Source organism: Anser cygnoides, chromosome 8 (genome assembly GCF_040182565.1).
Source record: "Anser cygnoides isolate HZ-2024a breed goose chromosome 8, Taihu_goose_T2T_genome, whole genome shotgun sequence".
Taxonomy (NCBI): domain Eukaryota; kingdom Metazoa; phylum Chordata; class Aves; order Anseriformes; family Anatidae; genus Anser; species Anser cygnoides.
In genome coordinates this window covers 3,584,762-3,611,316 of record NC_089880.1, presented here as the reverse complement: position 1 = coordinate 3,611,316, position 26,555 = coordinate 3,584,762, and the positions used below count along the sequence as shown (strand labels likewise).

Genomic DNA, 26,555 nt, shown 5'->3' with positions numbered 1-26,555 from the left:
GTATTTGGCCCAAACTCATTATCTGTCCTGATTTGTTGCTGATTTTAGGCCATGATTCAACAGAGCACTTATGTATAGACTTAAAGAAATTGATTTAAGAAAGCATTCTTCTTTGTGTTTAATCTTGGGCAAACATTCAACTTTGAAATCAATGGGACTTATGATCAGCCCTGACCTTGGGGTCTAAGTGTTTGCTGAATCAGTGCATTGACAGAAACATACTGGAAAAGATAATATCCATGTCTAATCAGAATTATAGTCTCTACTTTCATGGGAAATTACCCATAGATAACACATTATTCTGCTCAAGAAATCCATTTTATAGCAGTTGTTAGAAAACCTTAACTCACATGTTCTGTTTATGCCAGAGATACCAGAAGAACAGTGCCTTTCCTTGACAGTGTATCTGAACTATAAGTGAAAAAATAAAATACAGGGAACGTGGTAGCACAAGGGACCATTCATAGTTATTTACTAAGACTTTCCCAATTGCCTGCTGCATGCTCTCTTTTGGGAGACAGGCGGATGGGAAGCGAAACAAAGTGGTTCTGAAATCCCACAGACTCAAAGACAATTGCATATGAAATACCATATTATGCAGTATCATGCAAACGAAACTCGCTTCTAAGAACCACGTTCATAAGGGATGCCTGCCTGGTCTACATATGGAATTTTGAATGATCACATATTTTTATTACACCGTGAGAACAAGAAGAGTAAAAAGTACGTTTCTGGTATTGTAGTATACAGGCTATACAAATGCAACTGTGGCTGAATCTATGAGGTTACAAAAAGCAGTAGGTAAAATAATTGATGTTGTTTCATGAAGATTTTTCTTCATGAAAAATCTTCTTAAAGATTTTTCACACAAGTCATATTTATTGTACTAAGAATATGGCAAATGGGCTTTTAGGTGTGGTTTATAGAGCTGAAATACGGGCATAGGAGGGGAAATAAATTATGATGGATCCCATCATGTCATCTAATTTAATAAACAATGAGCACAAAGATCATGAGGAGATGCAGGAACAGCCAGCAGGTTCTATCTGTACAACCACGGAGGGGTACTGTCATCCACATTATTCCACTGCTTTATGGGGACAGAGCTTAAGAGTAATACATAAGGAACAACTGCACAGTGGTGACCAGACTCAGTGGTAGAGACTCTCACAGTTACCTGTATTTACCCTGATGCTACCTACTCTTACTTTAATGGTGATGAGTCAGGAATACTCAGCTGCAGTACTGTGCTTATTGCATGCAAGCGCCCTGTACTGCCTGCAAGCCACTGAGACAAGGTCCCATAGACCAAAGGGCAGAATGTAGAGGGAAAGCACAGAGGGACAGGATCTGTCTCCTCCTCCTGTATAATTCTCAAATTACCAAAAATAAAAAAGGTTGGAGCTCCTGCCCCTTGTCTGTCATATCACCTACTCTACCCCAGAAGAAGGTGAAGTTAGAGCAAATCTGCATTTTGAAGCAGATGCTGCTTCTGATAGGCTTCCCCCATATGGTGATGAATTGGAAATAATTCGTTTAACTTTAGATCAGCTGTTCTCAATGAAATCAGTTAATGCCTAGCAGGAGCACAAAGCTCATAATGCTCAAGGTGAGGAATAATAGGTCTTTGCTGGCCTGAAAGTCTGTTCCAACATGAAGGGTCACTAGAAGGAGTAATAAAGCCACACCATGATGCTGGGGTCCTCTTCCGCAGGTCTTTAGTTTCTGATGGAATCTTAGACTTTGAGTACTGGTTTAGAGGTGAGTTTTATTGTTGATTTAAGGGTCTGGGGTTTCAGTTTTTCAGCTTTCCTGATATCTTTGATTATTGTGTTGTAATGGTATTTCTATGGTACCTATAGCTTAAAGGTTACAGGAAAAAAAAAAAAAAGAGTATGTCCCCCCTCAGCTTGGTAGTATTTACTGTTATGCTTTTTGAGGAATGAGAAGAAGGTGACCTGCTCTGCTCTGTACCAACCATTATCCCTGTATGAAAGTGCATATTTGTCACATTTGTTCTCATTTTTAACTTATGGAGATCACTATTTGCATCTGAAAGTCCCTTTTAGTCTGCCTTTTGGCTTTATTTTCTTGTTCTGCTTTCTAATGTTGGGCAAAATTCTTAATAAGTATTGATTTGCACCTATTTTGGCACAGATAGGCTGACCTTTAACTGAAGTGCTGGCTGCTTAACTTTACATCCTAATCACTTTAGCTTTCTTCACTATCCTTCTTTTACTAGAAGGCTAGTTTACTGTTTTCTGAACGTGTAATTTGAAGAAAGATGCTAAGCTATCCTGATCAGAAGGCAGGCAGGCACACAGTTGCTGAGAGTTTATGTTTTTAACAACAGTTTAGCGCATACTCTTGTAGCTCCCCATGGAGCAAAAAAAAAAAAAAACAATTGTTCATTGTGATGTGTTACATCAGGTTAACTTCACACCCTGCTGTAGCACTTAAGTTAATGTGAGGTGAAATGCAACACAGAGTAACTTGATATAGAAAAAAATACTTCTTAATACTCATCTACAGAGGTGGGGAAAGGAAAAATATTTTCCTCCTGTTAGCACATTTCCTCTTTTCTCTAATTACATGGAAACTGTGAAGCTACCTAAGATAAATTGAGTGGAAGGAACCTTGATCTGTCCTGCATTGCAGTTTAATTTTGTTACATCCAAAGCATGTTTATTAGAGAGATATTTGGTTGTGACGTTTTTCCTTTTTTTTTTTTTCCTCCAGTGGTCTGGCCCTTCCCCAAGCAGGAGGATAATTCCAAGTTATAACAGATGCAGACCATCCCCTAAGACTCAGGATCAATCAGACAGAAGGTGACTGTTCTTAACATCTTAAGGTTTACTTTGGTTTAAAAGTCTGCTTTGTGTTCTGCAGACTGATTAATTACTAAAATAAATGTTACAAAAGCAGCCATAGTATGTTTGAAAAATAATGAAACTAGATTGAGTTTATACTCAAATGTGAACAGTTCACCACAGAGAAATAAGAAAAGACAAGTCTGCTAATGGCATGACAGTTGAAAGAGAAGAAGCTCTACATGGTAAAAAGGGCAAGTGAGAAGAGAGGATGAAGAACGAGAGGTAGAATGGAGACAAGGGGAAGAGATAACAGAACAGGGGACAAGACTATTAAAGGCAGAAGCTTATGCCAAAGAAATGTGCAGCCTTGAGGGGGTAAGCCTGTGATATGGCAGAAGAGGTCTTACTAACTTTCAAAGATAGTAAAAACACAATTGGAAAAGGAAAAGGAGGTGTGACAGCTGGTAGCAAAAATTTAGAAGGAAACTTAGAGGAAAAACATAAGGCTTGCTATCGTTATTTATGTATCTTCCCACATCCCTTTCTTTTCAAGATATCCTATTGCTCTGTTAGTGCAGAGGTACAAAGAGCACAAGTAGATATAATGGCTTGCTGTTTCTGATGTATCTTGAGACCAGATAGTTTGATTTGGGATATTAGTTTTCTGAACACGAGGTACAGGTAATTTATAAAAGCATAAGGGGGGGTACGGACTACTGTGGAGTGTATATTGATAGTAAGAGTGATATCTGTATTGTAGAAACTTCATGTGCTCAGTTACTTAAATAAGACTCATGTTGTTACAATATTAATATTTGGCCCATATAGACAATAAAGTTCACATTTTGAGTACTTTTCACTTTTTATATTTGATATTGCTGTCATCTTCTGTGGAAGAAATGCAAATTCTTGAAGTTCAGATATAATGAATTTCAGATAAAAGCTGGGCTAGAAGAAACTACACATGCTATTTTAATGTAATCAAAACCAGGAAACAGTCTGAATTGATCCTGTCTTCAGTGAAATTATCTGTACTAGAATGGGTCCAGAGTCTTCTCATGGCTTTGTCTGCAAAATGTTTAAAGGTCTCTTGAAAAACTGATAGAAACTTAGCTTTTGTTGTGGGCTCAGCTTTGTCCCATGAGTACACTTATGTCAGCACCTTGGGCTCCCTGGTCACAATCTTGGGTGCTTAGACTCTGAGAAAGTGCTGCAAGGAACATGTGTAGGCTAAAAACGTGTTTTGGGTTTTAAAAAGTCTGTTCATTGTACTGCTCTTAAGGCAGGAGATGTATCCTTCCTTCTGAATGACCATTTCAGTAGTTACTTAAAAAGCCTACAGGAGTTACTGTTAGCACGGTTTCAATGTCACTCATGATATAGAAGTTGCTGCTCTTGTTTATTTTCAACTCCTTTCACATACCGTATTCCTTTAAGTTCAGCTCCTTGAGGGTGATGGGACATGACTGCTTGTGGAGTCAAGGGCTATTTAGCCATCCAGAAAGATGGTTCAAGAAATCTTAATGCAGATGGATGTCTCAGTAGGCTCATGTCATATGCAGTAGCTTCCTCATCTGAGGAGAAACTCTTTGCTCCCTGGCTTGGGATAGCTAAAGACATCCTCACTGGAAGATGTAAGGCTTTACTGCAGCTATAGATGACTGGGCAAAATTAATCCCTTAAAGTTTCATCAGTGAATGCCTTGGTTTGTGAATATGTACCATATTTTGAGATAGAAACAACAAATACTGCAGGAAACAACATCAAATAATGATGCTGCCAGGCTTATAGAATTTTTCAGTATACAGAAATTAAATACTTTCTAAATTGAAGAATGGAAAGCACATGCTGTAGTTCTGAAAGTTGTTGCAAAAGAAGCTTTAATCCACCAGCATTCCCCTGATGCTGAGATTACTGCATTACCACCACTCTCCTTTGCCTCCTCTTCTGGCACTGTGAAGGCACAGCTGAAGACACTGAGTCATCTGTGGAGAAACCCCACCCATGCTTTGAGGCTTGCAGGGACGGGGTAGAAGCAACCATTGTTCTTAATAGCAGCCTCTCAGGCTACTGAAGAGCAGCACAATTGAGCCCTAACTGAGGAGAACCTGGCCCTAGATGTTCCCTTAAAATAAGATGTGAATGGTTTGGTTTACCTTTTAAGTTATCAAAAGTTAATTGACTTTAATCAATACTTCATATAATTTAAACATAACCAAGAAGCTTGCCTCTGAGAAACTTTCCACTGAAGGTTTGCTATCTTCCCAGGACTCAATGGTACTTTGATGAATAACATTTCTAGTGGGCTAATTTTCTAACTAATTATCATCAAACACCTAGACAGACTTTCTGCAATATTAGATATGCTTTGAAAATAAAATGCCTTCAACTATGGGCACAAGGAAATTACAAAATCATTGGTGTAGACTGTCAAATCTTGAACTAGTTCATTACAGTATTTTTGGTGGTAAAATATAACTTTTCATAGTTTGTAGATAGCAAGAATAACATAACTGCTTTTGAAATTCAAAATCACAATCCACAGCCAGAGCCCTAAATCATATCAAAAATTAAATGAAGTTATGGAAATCTTAATTTGCAAACCGTATTTTCCTCCAACTGAATATGGTTTTGGTGAAGAGATTCTATGCATTTTTGATTTTTTTTTCCAAAGTGCTTTATTTAAGCTTTAAAGGGGTGGGTGGAAGGGGGGAGGAGGGGACCTATAATACAGCTTACCAAAACTCACAAATCTATGTAGAACTTAGAGCAGTTGTTATCCCAAGTGTACTATTCCTGTTACAGAAACACTTCAAGGTTACGCTTAGGACTATTAGACTAGAAATATTTGACTCTTCATTTTGTTCTGTGGAAGTAGTATGAGATGGAGGTGCAGACTTAAAAGGAACAAAAGCCTTACTGGAGGAAGCAAAGCCAGCTATGTCCCTCTGTATGACTCTGCATCCTCTCAAATGCATCCTGCTGATTCTAAGGCTTGTCCCTTGCAGGATCACAACCTACATCTGTAGTGCGTAGCAATTCCTCAGTATCACATTACTCAAGCAGTGTAACATCAGATCCAAGGCAGATTCTGTTACCATGGCTTTAATGGTGGGCCCCTGCCTCATTTTTAAATGACTGGTATGTACTTGCAAAGCATATAACCCAAAAACAGAGTTGACAGTTTAAGTATATGATGGGAGAATAACAAACAAGCATAACAAACAGATGGGCCAGCCAGTCTGTTACAATGTAGTTCAACTGCAGGTCTGGCTGTGTGCGGGGGGGAGCTCCTTAGTCAATCTTAATTGCCATAGCTCCATGACTTTGGTATTTACAATAGCTTTATTTATATGATGATGATTAATTTCTTCTGTGACTGAGGGGAAAAATAAAACCTTTTACATCCTATAATATTATGATCATTTCAGGTTTACAATGAATGTACCCACTGACAGTGATATAGGTTCCCTACTGTCAATAAGTGTGAAATGACAAGTGTGCATATATATACAATCTCATCGTCAGTATTTGACAAGCTTTAAAAAATGTTTTGGCTATAGAAGCTATCAATATAGGTGTTGAGGCATGTGGGAGGGATCCTTCAAGTTTTTGTAATGTTTGAAGCAGGAACTTGCAGTGTGGGCTAAAAAGACTTTCTGTCCTCCTCTTTTTCTCCATGAGTCAAGCCAGGTGGAAATCACGCATTCCAAGTAAGCTGTTGTGGTTGTAGTCCAGCTAACTGCAGGTACTTCTGCAGGAAGGTTGAATGCAGTTCAGTCAAAACTTTCCATGGTAAGAGATTATTTTGCAGTTAGAATAAAATCTTGGATGTGTAGGTGCTACCACAAAAAAAGTGATAATTGGTGAAAAGTGACAAACTTGAGGAAGGAGCTCTGCTGCACATAATGTTTAAAACAAAGAAAAGACAAGACACAAAATACCCAGATCACCAACAAAACCCCAAATCTTTTACTTTGATGCTCATTTGTGTAAGAAGTAGACAGTTCCACAAGCACCATGATATGCATCTTTTGAATATCTGACTGTGCATGAGGTAAATAGCACCCAGAACAATACAGTAATTTTATGTTAAGCATACGTTTCAGTTTTCCATGAAAGTTTTCCTGTGTGAGACTTCAAATATAATACATGGGGGGGGAGGGAAATGTAAAAAACAGTGTGATAATTAAGACAAATGCCCTTCACCCACACTTTTACAAATCTTTTATAAGGTTGACTGGCATTACGGATGCTAACAGTAGGTAAAGAACAGAATGGTAGAAGAACTGATTTTGGAGGAAACAAAAACAAAACTTAAATTGTGGATTTCAAACAGATTCAAAAATTTTAGGCATGAGATCAGAGTCTTATTTTATTTACAATCCAGTCTTGTTTTGTGTGAGAGTATTTCTTTTAAATGTGGTGTATCTTCTATAGCAGTAGTCATTTCCAGTGGAAATAACGTGGTTTACATTGGACAAAGCTTGTCATAAGGGGTTAGTTTCCAGAAGGAAACTGTTTTAACTCAAAGATTTTTGATCAAATTGACTCCACTTGATCTGATGTAGTGATCTAATATGACCTTGATTAAATTAGAAAATAATGATGCAGGCTGTTTGTCCTATTGACAATTGCTATCTTAAGCTAGGGTGGCAGCAAAATAATGTCTTGTCCATATTTTGCAGGGTCCTTGGATTGGAATTAATTTCTCCTGTTCATTTCAACCTTGACAAGGCAATAACTATGGCAATTGTGAAGTTAGCTATTTCTGAAATGGTGAAATAATCTTCTGAAATTTGCTCAGAACAGTTCAAGACAGATGACTAGCTTGCCATCAACCTAGAATTTTAGCAAGGACATAGGGATGCACTCAGAGGTTGATCATATTACCTGAGCATCACTTCTCCAGTCAACTATCAAGGCTGTGGCTCGTTTCTATCCATTATCTTACATCAGCAGTAAAGAGTTACAGCCACATGCAATACCTGAAAGTGGAAGTCAGGAAACAGCAGTTGAAAAGGTCCTGGGTACAAATCAGCTCTGTAGCAAGGTAGGAAAGATAAATTTACTTGAATTCTCCTATAGGAAACTTAGTCAAGGTTTTGCCCTTTTTTACTCACTAGAAGCTACAGAGCAAAAAGGGTAATGGCCTAAAATGAGAAGTCAAGTTATCATGTGTAACTGAATATAACATAAGGTAATAATGATTATTCTCTTATATCTGCATTTCTCTACCTTGGTGAAAGGACAGATATAGACTTATTCGGGTTACTGATGAATAAATATTGGTTGGTTGACATTCCAGCTTCCAATAAGAAAATATCCACAGTAGAAGTCTGTGTGGTTTTGTGTGTATATACACAGGTGCATGTGTTTATGCACATATACCTTCCTAGCAAGCTCTATCTCTTATGATTAATGGGAGCCAAATGTGCACATTAGAGTGGATCCTTATGTTTTTTTGTGCATCTTAACATATTTTAGTGGGTCTGGTTAAAAGGTTATGAGCAGTAATTAAATACTAATTGACAACTAAGTGAAATGTGCATTCACAGCGTGTGAGAACACAAATTCTAACACAGTAAGCTGCCTTTGATAGTGTATTAACTCCTATCTGATAAGGAGTTGTTTTTCAACAACTGGGAGATGCCAAAGTTGTTGTAGGGCTTTAGCAAAGGAAGCATTGGGCCTGGTATTGCTTTACAAGCTTCCTTGGAGTTTTGGGGCCTTTGTCTTAATGTTTCCATCCCAAGCACCCCCTTATTTTACAGCAATTATTTATACAGTGTAAAGCACCAGAGAACCATTTTTTCCTAACAATACATCATTGCTTGACTTGGCTTAAACAAAATACTAAGGTTGCTTATCTGTGTTTAGTGTTGAAGGCTGTCAAATACTGTATAAAATCCAAGATAGGTAGAGTTCTGTTGTACTGAGTACTGTAAAGACATGGAGAAAAGTATAGCCTCTTTTCAGAAAATGACTTTCAGGTTGCAGCCTTTAAACTGTTTAAATATTTCAGAAGGAGCAATACACACTTTTTACTGTGTGGCCACAGATGCTGAAGTTGCAGGACAGTGTAAATCAATTGCAAATAGGTGGAACTCTCTATGGGAAGCAACTCGGGCATGCAAAGAGCTTGGTGAAATGTGTGGAGTCCTGGTTAGTATTGACACAGAGCACTGTCGGAGGGAGAAAAGTATCTTAATGGCAGTCCAGTATGTATTTAAGTAACATGAAGAATGAAATTGTAATTTTTGTGTAGAATAATAACTCTAGATGAGAAGATGTTTAAGATAATGCTAACATGCTCTGACACAGCTAAACAACTAGTGTGACTTGTAAATTGTCATCTCTGTGCAAGCAGTCTCCTTTGGGAATGTTATGCATTTATATATATGCTAAGGAGAAGGAAAATGCTCACGTTAGGAAATCGTGCAAGGTGGCAACTGTGAGTTTACCGTTAAAACTAAGATTTCTCTAGTAAATGTGCCTACTGAATTGACTTTCTATGGGACTAGCATATAGTACCAAGTAGCTGCTGTTTTTTTTTTCAGTGCTCATCTCATCAGTACTTAATAGTTGTGCAATGATTGTCAAAGACTTTTGTTTGGTCACAGGGCACAGCTGAAAGCTTTAAAACAATACTAACCTAGTCTAAAGCTGCTGTTGCTGGTCATTGGGCACTGCCAAGTAGGGTTGAGATTTCAGCCATGATAGGGATGGATGTATTGAAAAGTCAAAGGACTAATTGCAGTTACTTAAAAGAATATCAGTAGTTCAGTGTCCCTTTAGGAAATTACAAACCTGTTCTTTTGAACTAAATAAGAAAAATCTAAACACTATCAGTTTTTGTTTCAGGAATGTTAATTTGGTGGTAATTTTTCTTGACAGAATAGTAATCACTTGAGAAAATAGCTGATTTATTTGTCAAATGTTCATTTCATGAGCCATTTGAAAAGCTGTCAAAGTTGAAACCAGTTATGCTGCAACTATAGAGACTGGTAGTAAATACTAAAGCCTTTCTAAATAATTCAAAAGGCCAGTTTTTACCTTGTTTATTTTTTTAAATCTCATGTTGATGCTCCTGCCATTGCTGGAAAAATTGAAATACTAATAGCTCAGTGAATACACTTTTTGAGTTGTATATTTTAGAGACTGACTCTTCTCTCACTGCATGCTTCCCTTTAAAACTAAGCACAGTAGTAGTTACTTTTACATGGTCATAAGCTATGCAGTAAGTCACCATCTCTAATAACTGAATGGAGAAGTATCCGCTGTTGCCAGAAGTTAGGTATGTAGTAAGCCTTTTCTCTAATGGCTTTCTAGTCTGATTTATTGGAGACTTAGAAACCTCTGCAAGGGGAAGTGAGGGTTGCAAGGCCAGCTGGAACAAGAGCCAGCTGGTTGGAATCAACAGGGACTTTCACATCCCAGGAGAACTCAATATCATTGTCATACTTCTGCACAATGAACTGGTTCTGAACCAGGTCTCACTTGATAGGCAGACCTGACCCTTGTCAGAAACCTGTTGGATGTAGAAGATAAAAATAACACAGTGTATTGGGCCTCATTGCAAATGATTTGATCCTCCAAAACAAAGCTTGTTTTATGCTCTTCTTATCCCAGAGGTGTGGAAAATAGCAGCCTTTGCTTTTAACACCCAGGATTGAAGGAGACAAATGTCACACCCCCGGCACCACAATAGGATGTGTCATTGTAAACTCAATTATTCCAAAATTTAAGATTCTGTAGTGAATTTCATTTTTTGTCCATAAAGAATAATCTGGTCTGATGTAACTGAACAGCTATTCAGTTTCTCTAAAATGATCTCCAGCATACTCTTCCTGTAAAGTACTGTAGATGTAGGGAGGAAAAAGGTGAATGCCCCCAAGTCCCATCTTTATCTGAGATCTCTAAGAGCTTTTCTCCAGGAAAGACTCACATTAAATGTAAATATGTTTTAGCTTATAAATGCTGGGATTGTCTGACTATTCTACCTAGCTAAGGTCCAGCAACATGTGAAGCACATTAGGGGACTGAAAAGAATGAGGTGCCTGTGGAGAAAAGGCTCTTGGATCAGTGCAAACCCAGGTCATTGACTTAGCAGTTCTCAAGCTTAGTAATAAATATTGGATTTGTCTACAGATGTCATCACTGGAGAGTGAAGAAAAAAGCCAGATTTTTCTATCCCCTAAAATATCCTAAAGAAACATTTGGTGGCATTTAAAAAGGAAAACATTATGCTATGCCAGAAACAAGTTTTACTTTTTAATATTTCTTTGAATTGCATGATAGTGACTATCAAAAGATGTTTGTGGTGTGAAAATGTGGGTTCTTTTTGCTTAATTTTTTTCCCCAAGATAATGATGTTGAAACTTGTAGTCCTTGCTACATTAAAAATAAAATTATAAAGCAGTTTAGGGAGACAAGCTTTTGTTTACTCTGCCACAGATGGCTGGAATAAATTAGTGGTCTCACTAAAGAACAGTTCATCTTAGTTTAAAATGCATTTGGACACTTATCAAAGCTCACATGGTGGCCATTTTGTTATTTATTCGTCTATTTGTGCTTTACAATTCCATGCCCAAAGGCTGTCTGAGTAAGGTCAGGGTTTTCCTCCCTAACAGAATTAATAATTATGTATATCCTATGCTTAAGAACATTTGTACTCCTGTACTGTACCATACCCTGGGTTATTCTGCGTAGCTACCCTTTCTGAAGAGCACTGCCCAATTGTAATAGAGCAGATTAGTAAAGCAAAATAATTACTGTGAATGTTTTAAGCTGAACGTTTTTGCTAAATTGGTAAGGAAATGCATGAAGTTGTAATTGTATGTCCCCCAATACCAAAATACTGCTATTTAGGAGAGGTAGTGGAAGCAAGACTTCTCAAATTAACTTTTGAATGCCAATCCCAATGTATTGGATTAGGATGAAGGAGGGTGAATGGTGACAGAGTTGGTCTATGGCTCTTACAGACCTTTCAGAAAACAGTACAGTAAAACTTTTGTCTCTCACGCTCCAGCTTCACATAGTAGATGCACTTGTTTCTTCCTTGACACAGTAGAGTGAAGACATGCAGCAGATGTCTTCAGGGTTGATGAACCTGACACTGGAATCAGTGGAGCTCTTTCTTTCAACTTTATGTTAATAGTGATTTGGAAGCAATCAAACTCACATCTGAGTTGCTGTAGGGAGTCTTCAGAGGAAGCTTGTCATCTTCATGGCATTTTGTTAATTTAATTTCTCTTGGACCATTTGCATATGGGATATATCATCTTTAGACTGCTGAACATGGAAGTTGACAAGCCAGACAGAGTGGAAGCAAATAACCGAGGTGTAAATCCGTGCACTGTCATAGATGCTCAAAGAAGGTATAAGACAGCAACTGGGGCTCACTGCAGGCTTTCTCAAATCCCATGAATTTGAGAGACAAACCTCCTAAAGTGTGATGAGCAATCTGGGTTGCGAAATCAGGCATACAGGTGTTGGTAGATGTTAGCTATGAGACTGCAACCATCACTTTTCATGTGCAATGAGATGAGACTGGGCCTGCAGTAAAAATCATGTGTGATTGAAGACAGTACAGTGGTTCTAAGTTACCAACTGCACAGCAAATTATAGTCTGGAATATCCTGGCTTTCTAACACTTGAACTGATGTGAACTAGGGGCATTTTTTGAGGAAAAAGTGGGAAGTTACTTGTATATGTCAGTACACTGAGACCTCTAGGCTCACTAATAGATCACTGCCAGAATTTGAATGCTGAACTTTCAGAGCTACAGTTTAGCCTTTAAACTTGCAGATTAACTACTGCAGTTGATGGAGGAGGAACCTCTTGTTTTAGATTGCAGGCTGTGTTCCTGGAACCATCTGAGTTTGAAGGGCGTGGCCTTGCTCACTGCTGGCTGCTCTGCCCTTCCAGCAAGACAGCCATTCCCCACACCAGGAGGTTGCTGCTGTGGTGGCAGTGACTGCCTGAAGGCTTTCTGAGAAAGTTCACGTGCAATTATTTCTTTGGCATGTGAACAACTTTTACCTGAAGAGCACAAGGAACAAAAGCTTTATGGCAATTTTCAAAAGCCTATAACTCAACCAGGCATCAACAGCATTTCATGCCAGAAGTGAAAGTTAGGTCTTCAGCACCTATGCTCTTTCTGACGCATTCAAAGCCCTGCTGGGGTAGGGGAAGGGGAAAACAGAGTCTTAGCACTCCAGGAAAAAGCCCGAGCTATATTAAGCTGTGTAACACTTCTCAAAATTTCTTATAACTTATGCTTTAGGAAAGTGGGAATACTTGTATTCTGATGGATGTTGTGCATGCCTCCATTTTTCTGCTCGTTTATTTCCTGAAACAAAGTTCAGCTGTATAGATGCTCAGTGCTGATAAGAGCATTATTTGCCAGAGTTGCGAATCCAGAGATCACAAGAGAGATCCAAGGGAAGGCCAGCCTTCCAGAGCTGCTGGGGGGAGCTGGCACCTGCAGCAGCCTGACACGGGCTGGCTGCATGCCATGGCTTACAGATAGGCCAGGAGAAATGTGTGGGAGGGTATACAAGAACTACAAAATGTGAGGTTAGGCAGGTGTACGGATAGACCTCCGAATCCATTTCTCTAACCCTGTACTCACTGGCAAATAACCCCTGCTTCATTTGGAGGGGGGAAAAAGCTACTTCTATGACATTTAAATGTTACTGTTCAACAGGGCAGCAATCTTACAGGTGCCAGCTCCACTTGACTTGGTAGGTAACATGGGAGTAATGGAGGACTTATAACCTGCAAGCTAAAGAGGAAATGGCTGTGATATCTTCCCAAAGAAGTGAAGGCTTCTCAAAAGGGTGTTATTCATAACAGCTTAAAACCTGGCAGGGCATAGGATAACTAGAGTCCAGTGGCTGCTGCTAGTCTCTTCTAATATAGCTGTGTATTTAGAAGAAATGTTTGCAAACGTGAGCTGTAGACAGTTGGACACAAAGCAGTGTATTTCCTATATCTGAAAATACTCCTCATGAAAATGACTCATGGGCCTAATACACTTGTATAGCTGCCCAAATACTGCTGTAGGTCAGGAGCAAACACACTGAGGAAGCTAGCTAGCACCAGAGACCACTGAGCCACTCAGCAAAGTTGATATAAATGAAATGTTACAAATAAGTTCTCAGCAATGCAGGGGACACTGCTTCTGATTTTCTTGCCAACAGTTTAACTACTTTGCATGGGTGATTGTAATCAGCAAGAATTGTTACATGATAGTGCTGGAAGAGACTTGAGGAAAGAGCTTTCACTTGAGACACAAAAGACCACAACCTTACTTCTCCACATCTTACAAGGTAAACAGTCTCCACTGGGCATCTCAAAAATGCTCATTTATGGAGATAGAAAGAAATAAAATATAATTCGGAAAAAAAATCCACGCTCTTCTGAGAGAGGCGTTCTCTCAAGAGACATGAAAGAAAGAGGAAAGGCAAAGCTGTTTTCTGTTGCACCCAAAGGGACACGAGTGTCAAAGCTACTTACACCTTTTCAGTCTTCTTTTTTTATAAAGCAAATAAGAATGGAAAACTCTTAAAAAAAATAATAATCCTTTTCATACTATAATAAAGAAGGGTAGGTTTGAGAGCTAACTGGATAAAATGAGTATTGTAAAAAAGCATGCTGAGGGCCAGATCCATAATTCTCTTTGGAGAAGGGAGAGAAAGAATTCAAGAAATTGCTTGACCTGCAAATAAGAAAATCAAAGACTGGTTGTAATTGAAACTCCTGTATTCTTGTGAAATGGAGAGAAAAGCTCTAAAGTACTTTTGGGGATCATAGGTAGGGCTACCTGAAAGTGCTGTCTAGAAACTGATGCTGTGATCTGCTGAGTGTTCTTGTTTTCCCAAAGGGAGAACACTTGCTTTTGCTGTCTTAAGGTAGCAATTACAGACTTCTTTGTATATATGTTGCAGTGGGAATGTTTGTTTCAAAGATATGGTAAATATTGTCTTTGTGGTGTTAAACAATCATTCTCTGAGAGAGAGGAGACTTCAGAGAGCGCAGCACCTGGCTGCCGTCCTTTGGGGCGCTCCCTCTGGCAGGGGAGCAGGGGGGCTGAGGGAAGGTTGAGGTTCCCCTGAGGAGCTTCGGGGACAACCTGGGTCAGCACCGCCACCGAGGGGGCAGGTTTGTGCCCCATGCCAAAAAGCGCCCTGCCTCTGCACCCGGGTCGCCTTGAGGAGCCGAGTCCCTGAGCGGTGCTGCTGGCCGTGGCGCTGGCTCGCGGCGTTTTCAAGTCTCCTCAGGGAGGAGGCCCTGGGGAGAAACTACGGGCAGGAGACTAGCGGCGTCTCCGCTTCCCTTCCGAGGGCGGCAGGGCTGTGCCTGGGGGCCGAGCCCTGGTGCGTGGCGGCAGGGTCGGGCCGGGCCGGGCCGGGGCTACGGGCCCGCGGCGGGTCCCCCTCGGGCCGCTCCGTGACCCCTCCGGGCGGCCCCGGGCCCGGCGGGGGGCGCCCGCCCACTTGGGCGTTGCAGGCCGGGCTGGCGGCTCCGCCTCCTCCCGCGCTCCGCTCCACTCCGGGACTGCGGGGAGCCGGGGGAAGGCGGTGGCGGTGCGGACACCATGGCTCGGGTGCTGAGCCGGGACCCGGTGGACATTGAGGTACCCACTCGTCCCGCCGGGACGTGCGGCTGGCGGGGAGGGGGCTCAGCCCGGCGGCGGCGCCCGGCAAAGTTTTGGCTGCGGCGGCCGGGGGCTCCGCGCCGCCGTGCCCCGAGGGCAGCCCCGGCACCGGGCAGCCTTGGCCCTTGTCCGGGGGCCGGCGTCCCTTCCGGGAGCCGCTTGGGGCTGCGAGAGGCTCCCAGGCGTCGCCCCGGAGAGGGGCGTGTGGGGGCGGTGTCTCCCCTCCTCCTCGCCGCCCCCGGGCCTCCGTTCCCCTCCCCATCCCTCCCCTCCAGCTCGGCCGAGCCCCGTGTCCCCGGGACGGGGTCAGCCGCAGCCCCGCCGCCCGGGCAGGGTCCCAGCGGGGCGGAGCAGCTCGGGGGATGCTGAGGAGGCTTCGGGGGGGCCCAGCTGGGCGCAGGGGGCGGCCTCGGCTTCGCCCCCCGGCAGCGCCCTCGCTGCCAGCGGCTGTCAGCGCCCCCGGCCCTGGGGCTTTTGGCCAGGCTCAGCGGTGACCGCTGTCACCTGCGCTGTGCCGCTGCCGCGGCCGGTGGCGACATGGGGCGGCTTCGGTCCGGCCCTGCCTGGCTGTAAGTTTCAGCGGCTTTGGGGAGTCCAGGAGGACCAAGTGGCAGCGCACCGACTCATCTCGAGGTTTCTCTCCAGCCCGGCGCAACTTGTTGCCGTGGCATGCCGTGCAGGTTGAAGCACCAGGTCTGGGGGAGCAGCCGCAGCTCACGGAGGGACCGGCACACGCAGCAGTGGGCTGACTCCTGTTAGCAGTTCTTGTGCCCACTCCCTGTCCTAACCGAGCTGCTCCTCAAACCGTGGCTAATGGCCAGAAATGGTCTTACACTGACAAAACTGAACTGTGGAACGGACGGGAAGAACAAACTTGTCCAAGTCCTCCTGGAAATTAGGGAGGCGCTGTGTCAGGGAATGGGTACTGTCTGTTTTATCGGCTCAGGGTTTTCAGGGTGGCAGACCTGGGATTTTTCCTTAAGTGTTGAAGTTCATTTTTTATTACAAAAGTTTGATTTCAACAGTAAAGGCTTTTGAGTACTTCGCTCATTTATTTATTTATTTTTTTTAACACGCTATTTCTGGGAGTATTGTTTTGCGTTTGTGGGTAAGTATGACTCATCCAAAGAACGAAGTGGTGTTGTGGGGCCACGTGTTGGTAGCAGCAGCAGCACTACGTGATAGGGAAGGTGGATTTTGAAACAGACTGGTGTTTGCATTGTTCTCAGGTTGCAAATGCAAACTTTCCGCAGTATCTTCCTGTGTCACTTTCGTTTGCAATGCTCATTGAAATTAGCAAGAAAATAAAGGCAGGCTACTTCTAACCAAATATATTGTCATTTCCCCATCTGTTTGACTAAATTTAGTAACTATGATTTGTCTCCCAGATGGATACATCAATAATTACCAATAGTCTAATTGCAGCTCCCCCCACCCTCCCCCATTTGACTTCTTCTGGGGAAAAAAAGAATGTAGTGTATTTTCCATTGAAATGTATTTTATTTTTATATTTGAAGTAGGGAAAGTGCATATTTGCTAAGCCTATCTCACTGTAGAGAAATAATTTTCATAAAATCCTCTGTTCAGTTTTTATACTGCAGCCAAGAAAGTGACCAAAACATCCAAGTTATGCTCCTAGGGCTCACATTGATGCACTTCTCTGCTCAACAACCAGATTTCTAAGAATATTTATCTCAATGGTTGGCCTCTCACACAACATAGTTCATATAATTAAAAGATTAAATGTGACCTTTGGAGTGCTGATTCTGCTTTATAATTCATTTAGATAGCTAATGCCATATGAAAAACTGATGTCGTTGGTTAAAAAGGAGCCAAGAATCTATGCTAGGATCTGCTAAAGTCACAGCCAGTTCTCAAGTTTAAAAAAAAAAAAAATCCAGGAAGTTGTCCCCAACGAATCTCATCCGCTGTGGTCGGCTTAGCCGTAGCACTGTCTTACTAAAGGAGATGAAAAAAATCACACAGATGCTGTTGTTCTAAAAGTCTACTTCTGCATTGAGGGGAACTAGGAGCTTTTGTGATTAAATATAAGGTCTTTTCCAGGAAATGTTAGTTAAAACAGAAACAGTGAACAGACAAACTCACAAAACCCAAACACTTTATTTTTTTGTTGGTATTTGTAAATACTCCAGATATTATTTATGAACCTCATACATATACCTCTTTCAAGAATACTCTGGAAAAGAAATCATTCCTTTTTTTTATTAATCAATTTCTTTAATATGAATGTATGTAAACCATTCATAATTATTTCTCTTGCAAACTTTAGGGTTTTTTAAAGAATTAAAGTGTCAGATCAAGTACTCAAGAATTAATGAATCGCTAAACTGTGAAATGTTGAATAGAATCTTAATTCATTTGAATCTTAATTTGGTTTCTTGAGTTCACGCAAGATGACACAACTGTGTATGTTCTTCTGACTGCATTCCCATCAAAGTCCAGAACTGTCAAAATAACTAGCATTTTGAGATCAGTCCCAGACATTTTAGAGCAAAGTGCATAGCAATGTCCCCCTGGGTAATAACCACCTGCTCTGCTTGCATGGCTGGCAGGCCTCTGTGTCTCTGTGGTCCCTTTGGTCCTCTCATCTGTTGATGGTTGGTTGCTGGATACCTTCCTACATCTTTGTCAACTGCTGCACAGACAGAAAGAGTAAGGAGGACTGCCAGCCTCCCTTGGAGAGGGCTGCTTTTCACCAGAGTAGAAATAACTTTGCCACACTGTCATCACAAACCTAGAACACCAACAGGAAAATTAGCACTTTTTGTTTGAAAAGTTGTTATAGAATTCATCCATGTAGCTTTATTTGGTTTTATGTTTGAGCTGACGTTTGCTGTAATTCTTGCTTCAATGACCACCACCTTCTCTGTGGTGGTGTAATCTGTAGGTATAAATGAGTTGTTGTTGCTCATTACGGACAAAAGCTGTAGAAAATACATCAGCTTTCGCGTGAAAGGGATGGTTTCTTCAGGGCCAGGCTATGCCTGGTGGGTGCTGACTTTAGGAAGGACACAGGCAGCTTCAGGAGTTCCTGAGTGCGCTGCAGGCATATTCATGTAGGTTTTAGTTTGGTCAGCAGCAAGGTGAAGGCCGCTGATGAAGGTGGAATGAGGCTGCGGCCTGTTCGGGCCTATCGCTGAGGGCAGCACGCCTCAGCTCCGGTACACTGGGGAATAAGGCTTTATTTAAGTAGTGTGGCTACTGTAGGTTGTAAACATAGCAGATTTGACAGCAGTGAAGGTTCTTTCTCTGGGATATTTACCTTAGTGAGTGCTGGAAAGCATGGGCTATGAGAGCAAGTTAGGCAAGTTTCTCTTGTCAGGTTTATTCTTCTCCCGGTACAAATGAACTGGGTGAAAAGGCTGCATGTAGCGAAGGTGTGAAGGTACAGCTGAGAGCTAAGCCTGGTGTCCTGGGAGGTAGGGCAAGGACAGGAAAAAAAAAAGGGGGGGGGGGGGGGGGGGGAAGGAAACCTTCTGTAAGATAGGGAATCCTACTAGTCAACATGGCTCTGAAAACTGTCAGGAAAAGGTTCTGTGAATAAATAGCTGAAGCTAGCTTTCTTTCATCTAGGCCAAACTTTTATTTAAAAAGCCCCAACTGTTACAGTTTCTCTCTGTGTTAGATACCCACTATTTGTTTGAAGTTCCATAATGAAGTTTTAATGTGCAGAATTATTTTTTTAAGTAAATGCTTTGTAGCTGGGTATGATGATCAGATGGCAGTCCCAGCCTGATAGCTCTGTCTGCTTAGGGTCATTTGATGAGTGTTCAGTGAGGAAACAAAACTCCCCATTTCACTTCAGAGAAATTGATCAAACAAAAGTGCTCTTCTATCATTTTAGTGGTTTTGTTGTAGTAACCTCTTAGCTGAGTAGAACAGTAATTACAGCATGATTACTGTGTACTCATAGGAGATTGTAGACCATGGTTACAATGTCGGTCTTGGAGAAATGAACAAGATCTGCTCTCAAGGTTAAAACTTGGTCTGGTAAGTAGGATGGAAAGTCTTCTGTATGAGATTTGTCTTTTCATGTTGTATGTTCAAATCCTGTTGATGTTCAAAGAGTTGTGTAAAGTCTTGTCTCCACTGCAGAGTCTGCTAAATTTTAGCACCGAAATTCAGTCAAGCCCTCCAAAGTAATGATATTAAAAGAAAAAAAAAAAAAAAACAAACAAACAAACCACAAAAAACAGCTCTTGTGCTTTTCATTTTTATTTGGCCTTTGAATTTTAATGTTACTCATGAAATAAACTTTCCTTTCCCATTTTTTTTTTAATTTACTCTTTGTAAGAAGATCATAAGATAGTCCTTGAAAAAAAGACCTGCTGCTCTCACCGTTTCTCATGGCTGAGATTCATGGGAAACACCAGCTATTACAAGACTTGTGACAGTTGTCGCTGCAGTGATTGGTTCTGAAAACAAAAAGAAACTGAAATTAATTTTCCCTTTTGTTAGGTGAACGGACTTCTTGATGACTTTGTTGTAGACTGGACTTGAATGTTATTCTTTCCAGTGTTTAGTTTAACCATGCCCAGCTGTTGCATCATTTAAGGTAGAGGAACTACATGTTGGCACAGGGCTCTGAGGTGTGTGGGGCAGGATTTTGTCTGTCACATGCCAGGACTGCCGTGGTGCGGGATGCTCTTTGGAGAGGCATTTGAAGGGTACAGTTTTCACAGCAGGGCAGAACTTGTGTAGTTTTTGGTGAAGTTCGGAGGTGTGGCTGTGCCTGGCAGAGCGGGATTTCCCTTGGACCAAGGGTGCACAGCTGCCTTTGTCCTGCGAGCTGGTACATGTGCCTGGTGTAATTGGTGTTAGTCAAAGGCACGTGCTGCTTTGTTTCCAATGTAAGTGTCAATCTACTGTCCATCCTATCCTATGCCACTTTATCCGTGTCAATAAAATGACACATGAAGCACAAACATAGCTGGCACCAATTTGAGGACAGGCTTCTACTTAAAATGTTGAGAAAAGCTGGAATTGCTGGTGGCTGCAGACAAGCCGGGTTGGTTGTGCCCCGTGTGTTCTGGCTTTGCTAGCCCTTTGGCAGAACAGAGTTCACATCAAAACCAGCTTTCTCTCCCTCCCTGGTTGCCTGGCAACCTCCCTCCTCTTATTAGCATATGATTTCTATTCCTTTTTTATTTCATCAGTACAGTGTTACACACGCTGCTCCCTGCCCTGTGCTGTCGCCTTTGTGAAGAGCAGGATTTGTGCCTTTATATGAGACTTCAGCAAGTATGTGATTTGGCAAGGAAATCAAACATTTGGGATTAGGAAACCTTTGGCTGTAAATGTCTTATCAGAGGCTCAGAGAGTGGCATTTGTGTGGGCATGTTATTCAAATTCCTTTAATTTTCACTTGCTATCATTGGTATACGAAGGGCAGAATTCTTCTTGCAGATCAGCACGGCGTAAATCTCTGGCGTCCTTACGCATGGAGAGCATCAGTTTGGAAAATGACAACAGAGATCGGCTGTGCAGATCTTGGTGGGCGTTTTGTTGTCTTGGTCTGTATGCAGCTCAAATGTGATGCCATAATTAAAAATGTAAATAAATAAATGTCAGATATATCCAGGTCAGTTTGGGACTGGGGAAGAAAGAAGTTAAAGGAGTAAGTAGAAGAAATAAACTGTCTGGTTTTCTTATAATAATGTTTTTTTAGGAAATAAGAAAAATATTTTGCATTAAAATTGTCCAGGTGGTTCAGACTGGGTCTTAAGCTTTACTTTAAATCCCTTTTTTCTGCTCATGGACTGGTACAGCTATAGGAAATGCCCACATCATTTTTGCTGTTGCAGATAACAAAGAACGTAGGATTCAAGCGGGCAATTTTCTTTAAATATTGGGAAAAAATGCCACCATCACCAAAAAACAGAATAGACTCTGAGGCTGAAATGCCAAAGCAAGTATGTTTTGTGACTGTTTAGGTCGTGATATGTATAGGATTTTTTTTTTCTTGGTGTTATCCTAATGATAAGCTATTAGGCAGTTAGGTTGTTCTCAGCCCAGATTTACACCGTAGGGATCAACCCTGTTTTCCTTGCAAGGAGGAGGAATATAAGAGTCTTTGTGATGTAGTTCTGATACATAGAAATCCCTGACTAACCATCCAAGACTGATTTACAACATAGTGGGGGTTTATTCCCATGGAAATGCCATCATCTGAATGAATAGCTTGTCTGTATCAAGCCAATAGGTGTGTTTGTGAAGGGTTTAGGGTAAATGAAGGGTCCGTATTAGACAGTGATAGGTGTTAGTCAAAGGCAGGAGGAGCTTTAACTCCCTCAGGTGTCACCGTATCCCTGGTGCAGCGAGGGTGCTGGACGCTCACCATGTCTCACAGCTGTAGAGTTGGAAACTGGAAGTGGGAAGTGCTTGGGTAGCACGGCTCGGGCTGGGGGCGGGGAGGAGCACTTCCAGGCCTGTGATGTGTAGTTTCAGAACAAACAGAGCAAACCATGCATTTTTTCATGCTGTGGACCAGGCTGGGCAGTTTCACTTCTGCCCTCTGTCATAATACTTTGACCGTTTTGCGAAACATCTGGTCTCTTACCATGGCCAGAAATGCCTGACTAAGTCAATGTGGAATTTTGAGTATTTTTAAGTCTTGCAGAAATTTCATGATTTGAAATTAGGTTAAGCCTGCTTATGAAAGTGTTTTGTTTTTTAAAAATGTTTCCAGTATTTACACATATAGCTTGAGAAAGCTTTATTAACATGATAAATATTACTATATGTGATGACAGTGTTTTATTTGTAAATTTAAGGTGATAAACACAATGAAGTCGTTGAAATACCAAGTCTTTCATCTCTGCTCAAGTCAAGGTTCAATTTTACTTCCAGTGTGACATTTGCTGCCTGAAGTGTTACAAGTGACTTGACCTTAAAATTGCGTTTCTTTTAGTTCATTGAAATGGTTGGCCTTTCCAGTTCAACTTGACACCAGCACTGTGAATGGTAGAAGGCAGACATGCTTGACTGTGACTTCATCTGAAAGCTAATTAAAAAATATCTGGATGTTGAATCTAAATATTTCCATTTAGATGGGATGGTAGTCATCAGTTAAAGGCTATCATGGTGCATTCCAACACTTTCATTTCAGGTTAAAAAAACAATTATATACATAATTAAAGAGAGAACTGTCCAGGCAGCCAAACTGTCTGATTGACGCACATCTTGGTAGTGTATGCGGTTTTTAAAAGATATACTTGTGCACACCACTTTGAAAATGTGGAAATGAGGTGTAAAAACTGAAAGCTGCTTTGATAGTTTTATTTTAGTTAATCTCTCCTTCTTAATGATGTTCTTCTTTCAAGTATTAGTCATATGAGCAGTGTCATTCGCTTTGTATTTATTATGGAGATTGGACTCCACCATTTTTGGATAGATAGGTTGTGGTACCTCATGTATTAATATATTACTGTGCACTTTTCCTTGGTTCCGTCTTGTGACTTTGTTAGGTGTGCTCTCAGGCCTTACTTAAATTGAGTCTTCTGTTGAAATGAACTCTCCTGGTCGGTGTTTCCTCGGTCACCCCAACGCCTGACCGACCTGGAGAGGAAGCAGCAGGCTGATGTGCAGGAGGTGCACCTCAGAAACCTGGGCTGCTCTTTCAAGGACAGGGGTGTTTGGTTGTGCTGTGTGCTCTGCACAGGGCTCTTTTCCAGCTATGAGAGGGGCCTTCATGCTGCTCAGTCACATCTCTGTGAGCTGATTAAGGAGTGATGATGTTGTGCTCTGAAGGGAGCATTTTGCAGCCTTGAGGTGAAAGGACAGAAGCCAGGACACGTCCTTGTGGGTGAGAAGAAATGGTCTGATAAATAGGTGGAGGGATCTAGAGGGAAGGAAAAATAAAATAGACTCTAATTCACAAGACTGCAAGCAAGCTATTGGGGAATTTAACAACTGCAGCATTTTCCTTTGCAGCCTTTGCACCGTTAGCATCTATGCTAGTATCTAGCTTATTATAAAATGCTTGTTTTTGCCTTGATTCTGAAGGGCATTATGTGAAAACCAGTTCTATTCTGCTCTTACCAATAAGCCAGCTACCCTCCCTTCCAGGCATGTCTAGCATCCATGCAAAACTCCAGAATGCGTGTGTAAAAGTGGGTAGAAGTGTTAGAATAGGTTATTAAAAATGTAGATCCATAATGTGAGTAAAGAAGATTGGAAGTATAAAAAGAGGCTTTACACCTGGAAGTTATTATAGTTATTTAGATTGAACGAGAATAATAACCAATTGTTTTCTAAGATGTATGACACATTTATGAAAAACCTTGAAGGATAAATGGATCTTTTTAGTATGCTACTTCCACAAAGGACTCTGTGAATAAAATAATAGTGAGAGAACTCTCAGTGGATGCTGAATACTGCTAATTGATGAAATTATTACTTATTACGCTGCAACTGAACTCTGCTTAGAAACACTATTTTCAGTATGATTTTTTGAAAATGACAGCTGAAATGTAAGAGGCTTTGTATTGAAAATGAATAGTGATAATTTCTTGATATCTTTGAAATGAAGGATATTTCAATGACAGTTAAAACTGCGAAAAGTGTTTTTTTTTAAGTGTTCAGATCATGGAATATTGCTGTGGAAATGAAATGAACTTTTCTGAAATCAATAATGTAGATTTAATATGGATTTATGAGGCATTTAAAAGTTCTTAGTATTCTTATTTATTATAAAGCAGTCAATTATTTGTGTCAGCAGTTTTCATATTATGTCACATGTTAAGGTTAGAAATGAGGTTTGTGAGATAGGGTGTAGCCATTGTGTTTAGGAAAACTCTAATTGTAAATTAAATCAGCATTGAAGAAGCACTCTATCACTTACTGCTTAGGGCAGAAATGAGATTGAGTAACAAATTTGCCTTTGATTTAGTACTGACGTGCTTTAAGCTGGCTAGCCTTTCTTGGTGTGTCATTTTAGGTCTATGTACTAGCTCTAAAGGAATGTTATCAGTAATTGCTGTGAGGATCTGTGCATTGCGTGTAGAGTAATATTTTGGAATATATCTGCAAGTGAAGGGACAATCTGATTTCAGCCTTAACAAATCTGTTCATCAGTTTTAGAGGCATTCCTCCCTCCCTGTTAATATCATTGGTCTTCAGAGTCTGAGGGACAAAATAAGCTTGTGCAAATTCACTCAAACTTACACATGTGCATGTTAACGAGGAACATTTTGAGATGGAAGCTTAGAGGTGGTTCCCAGACTTAGTCATTCCCCTTCTATTTTAAAACCATGCTTGATATTGCCTTCTTTCGGTTCCAATTGAAAATTCAAAATTTTAAAGATTTTAGTAAGCATACATAGTTTTCCAAAACAGTTGGAAGTGAGAGTGACGAAAGAGATGGGAGGAAAAGAAAATCAAACAAGATAACCACAACAGTAGCTGGTCCAGAACACTGGTGATAAAAATGCAGAACAGGGGAAAAAAAAAAAAAAAAACCTCCTCAAAAAAACTACAGTTTGAGTAAAATGTTATCATTTTGATATGGTAGCAGTAACCAATATTAGTGATTGCTGAAGGACCAACTCCTCAGTTGGGAGGGTATGATCAGAAATAGTTTTTCTGAAGGCTGTAGAGTATTTGATCTCTCTTGAATGAGGCAGAGTATCTTGCATGCTGCCAAATCTTGGCACCAGGTGAGGAAATAAGGTTTAGGAGCCCAAAGAAAAGCACAAAACCAAAGCTAGCTCATTTTCAACTCCCAGAATAATTTTTTGTGTGCACTTAGTCAATGAACCCTTAACGAAGAACGTATAAGCAACTGTGAGAGCAGGGTCAAAACTCCTTTAGTGCTGGAGCAGTGTCCTAGTCAGAGCTGCTCTCTGCTTTGCTTTTGTAATCATAGCTGCACAGCTAATCAGCTCAGCCTCATTCAGGTTTATCTTCCAGCCTGGTCAGTGGAAGGCAGGAACATGGGACTGGAGGTTTCCTCTTTGTATGCACAAAGTTACTAGAAAATCAGTAGTTTCATAGTCAGTTTTGTGTTTTACCATTGTATTAAACAGTTGCTACTGATATTTTTTTTTTAAGAACGGTGCTCATTAGTCACATAGGTAACTTTGCTTGTTGCTTCTTAGTGTTACAACAGATTTAAAAAGTCAGTACAGATATAGTTGGCATGTTCTTGGAATAAATACAAAAATTCATCATGTGCATTTCAAGCAGTGAATGTACTAGATCTTTTGGGTATATATTGTCACTGGCATCCTTGCATTGCAGGTTCATTTATTGGACTTTGAAAATCACCTTTAACAAAATTTTCCGAACGTTGCTTTGCTCAGCCAAAATTAGTTCTGCTGTTTTTGCCAATGATTAAACTTAAATCAGTAATAACTTCAATGCTAATTTCTCTCCTATGATCAAAAGTCAGTAGAGCATTCACTTCTCATTAACTGACATATCTCCAATGCAAGTTTGTTTGTTTGCTTAACCAAAAAACACCTATAATTGCAGGAAAGTGGAGGTTTTGTCTGAGGCATTCAACTGTTGGGATACAAAGGCTTATTTTTTTCGTTTTGTCACTAAGTTTATTTACAAAGGCAAACAAGTTTGTCTTCTCTTTCAGTTTGTCATCTTGCAGAAAAATAGAAGTGGGTTGTAAATGTATGTGTATGATGATCCTTTTTACTGTGAGATAGCTTTAAAATGAGGTCCATATAAGTGATCATTTACAAATCTTGTTTGGTAAGAGAGCAATTGCACAATCTGATGCGCAAGTGGCATAGATAAATATGGTGGTGAGGAAACAACAAACTTCTGTTATACCTTTTACATAAATGTAAATATTTTCTGAAGCTTTAAATTTTGAGCTGTAACTTGTGTGCATTCAATTTCATGTATCATGGAGACCATACACGTATCTGCTTTCAAAGTAACAGCAGTGAAGAAGCTGATGCTGGCTGTGACATGAGCTGCTCTGCTTTTTTGCACTTAGTCAATAAGATGGTTGATTAAAAGCTATGCAGTTTGGGAGAAAAAAATATATTAGAATGTTAAATATAGGTGTAGAAGGATAACTGCACCAAAATTTAAACCCT

General features: G+C 40.7%; 1 protein-coding gene across 3 annotated transcripts in view; it reads left to right on the top strand.

Annotated features, from left to right (window-relative positions):
* Window positions 1-1,624: 1,624 nt before the first annotated feature.
* The window catches only part of DPYD (dihydropyrimidine dehydrogenase), a 352,519-nt gene continuing 327,588 nt past the window's right edge, over window positions 1,625-26,555 (top strand). Inside the window, exons 1-2 of one of the 3 annotated variants that reach the window (XM_013186603.3) lie at window positions 1,625-1,761; window positions 2,740-2,828. Coding sequence is in view for 2 of the 3 variants with exons in the window: in XM_048067133.2 (XP_047923090.2) it covers window positions 15,418-15,456 (39 nt within the window). In the remaining variant the exon portion in view is untranslated. Of the gene's footprint in view, window positions 1,762-2,739; window positions 2,829-15,274; window positions 15,457-26,555 lie in introns of those variants that run through there. The other 2 variants (XM_048067133.2, XM_067001566.1) reach the window with 2 other exon arrangements.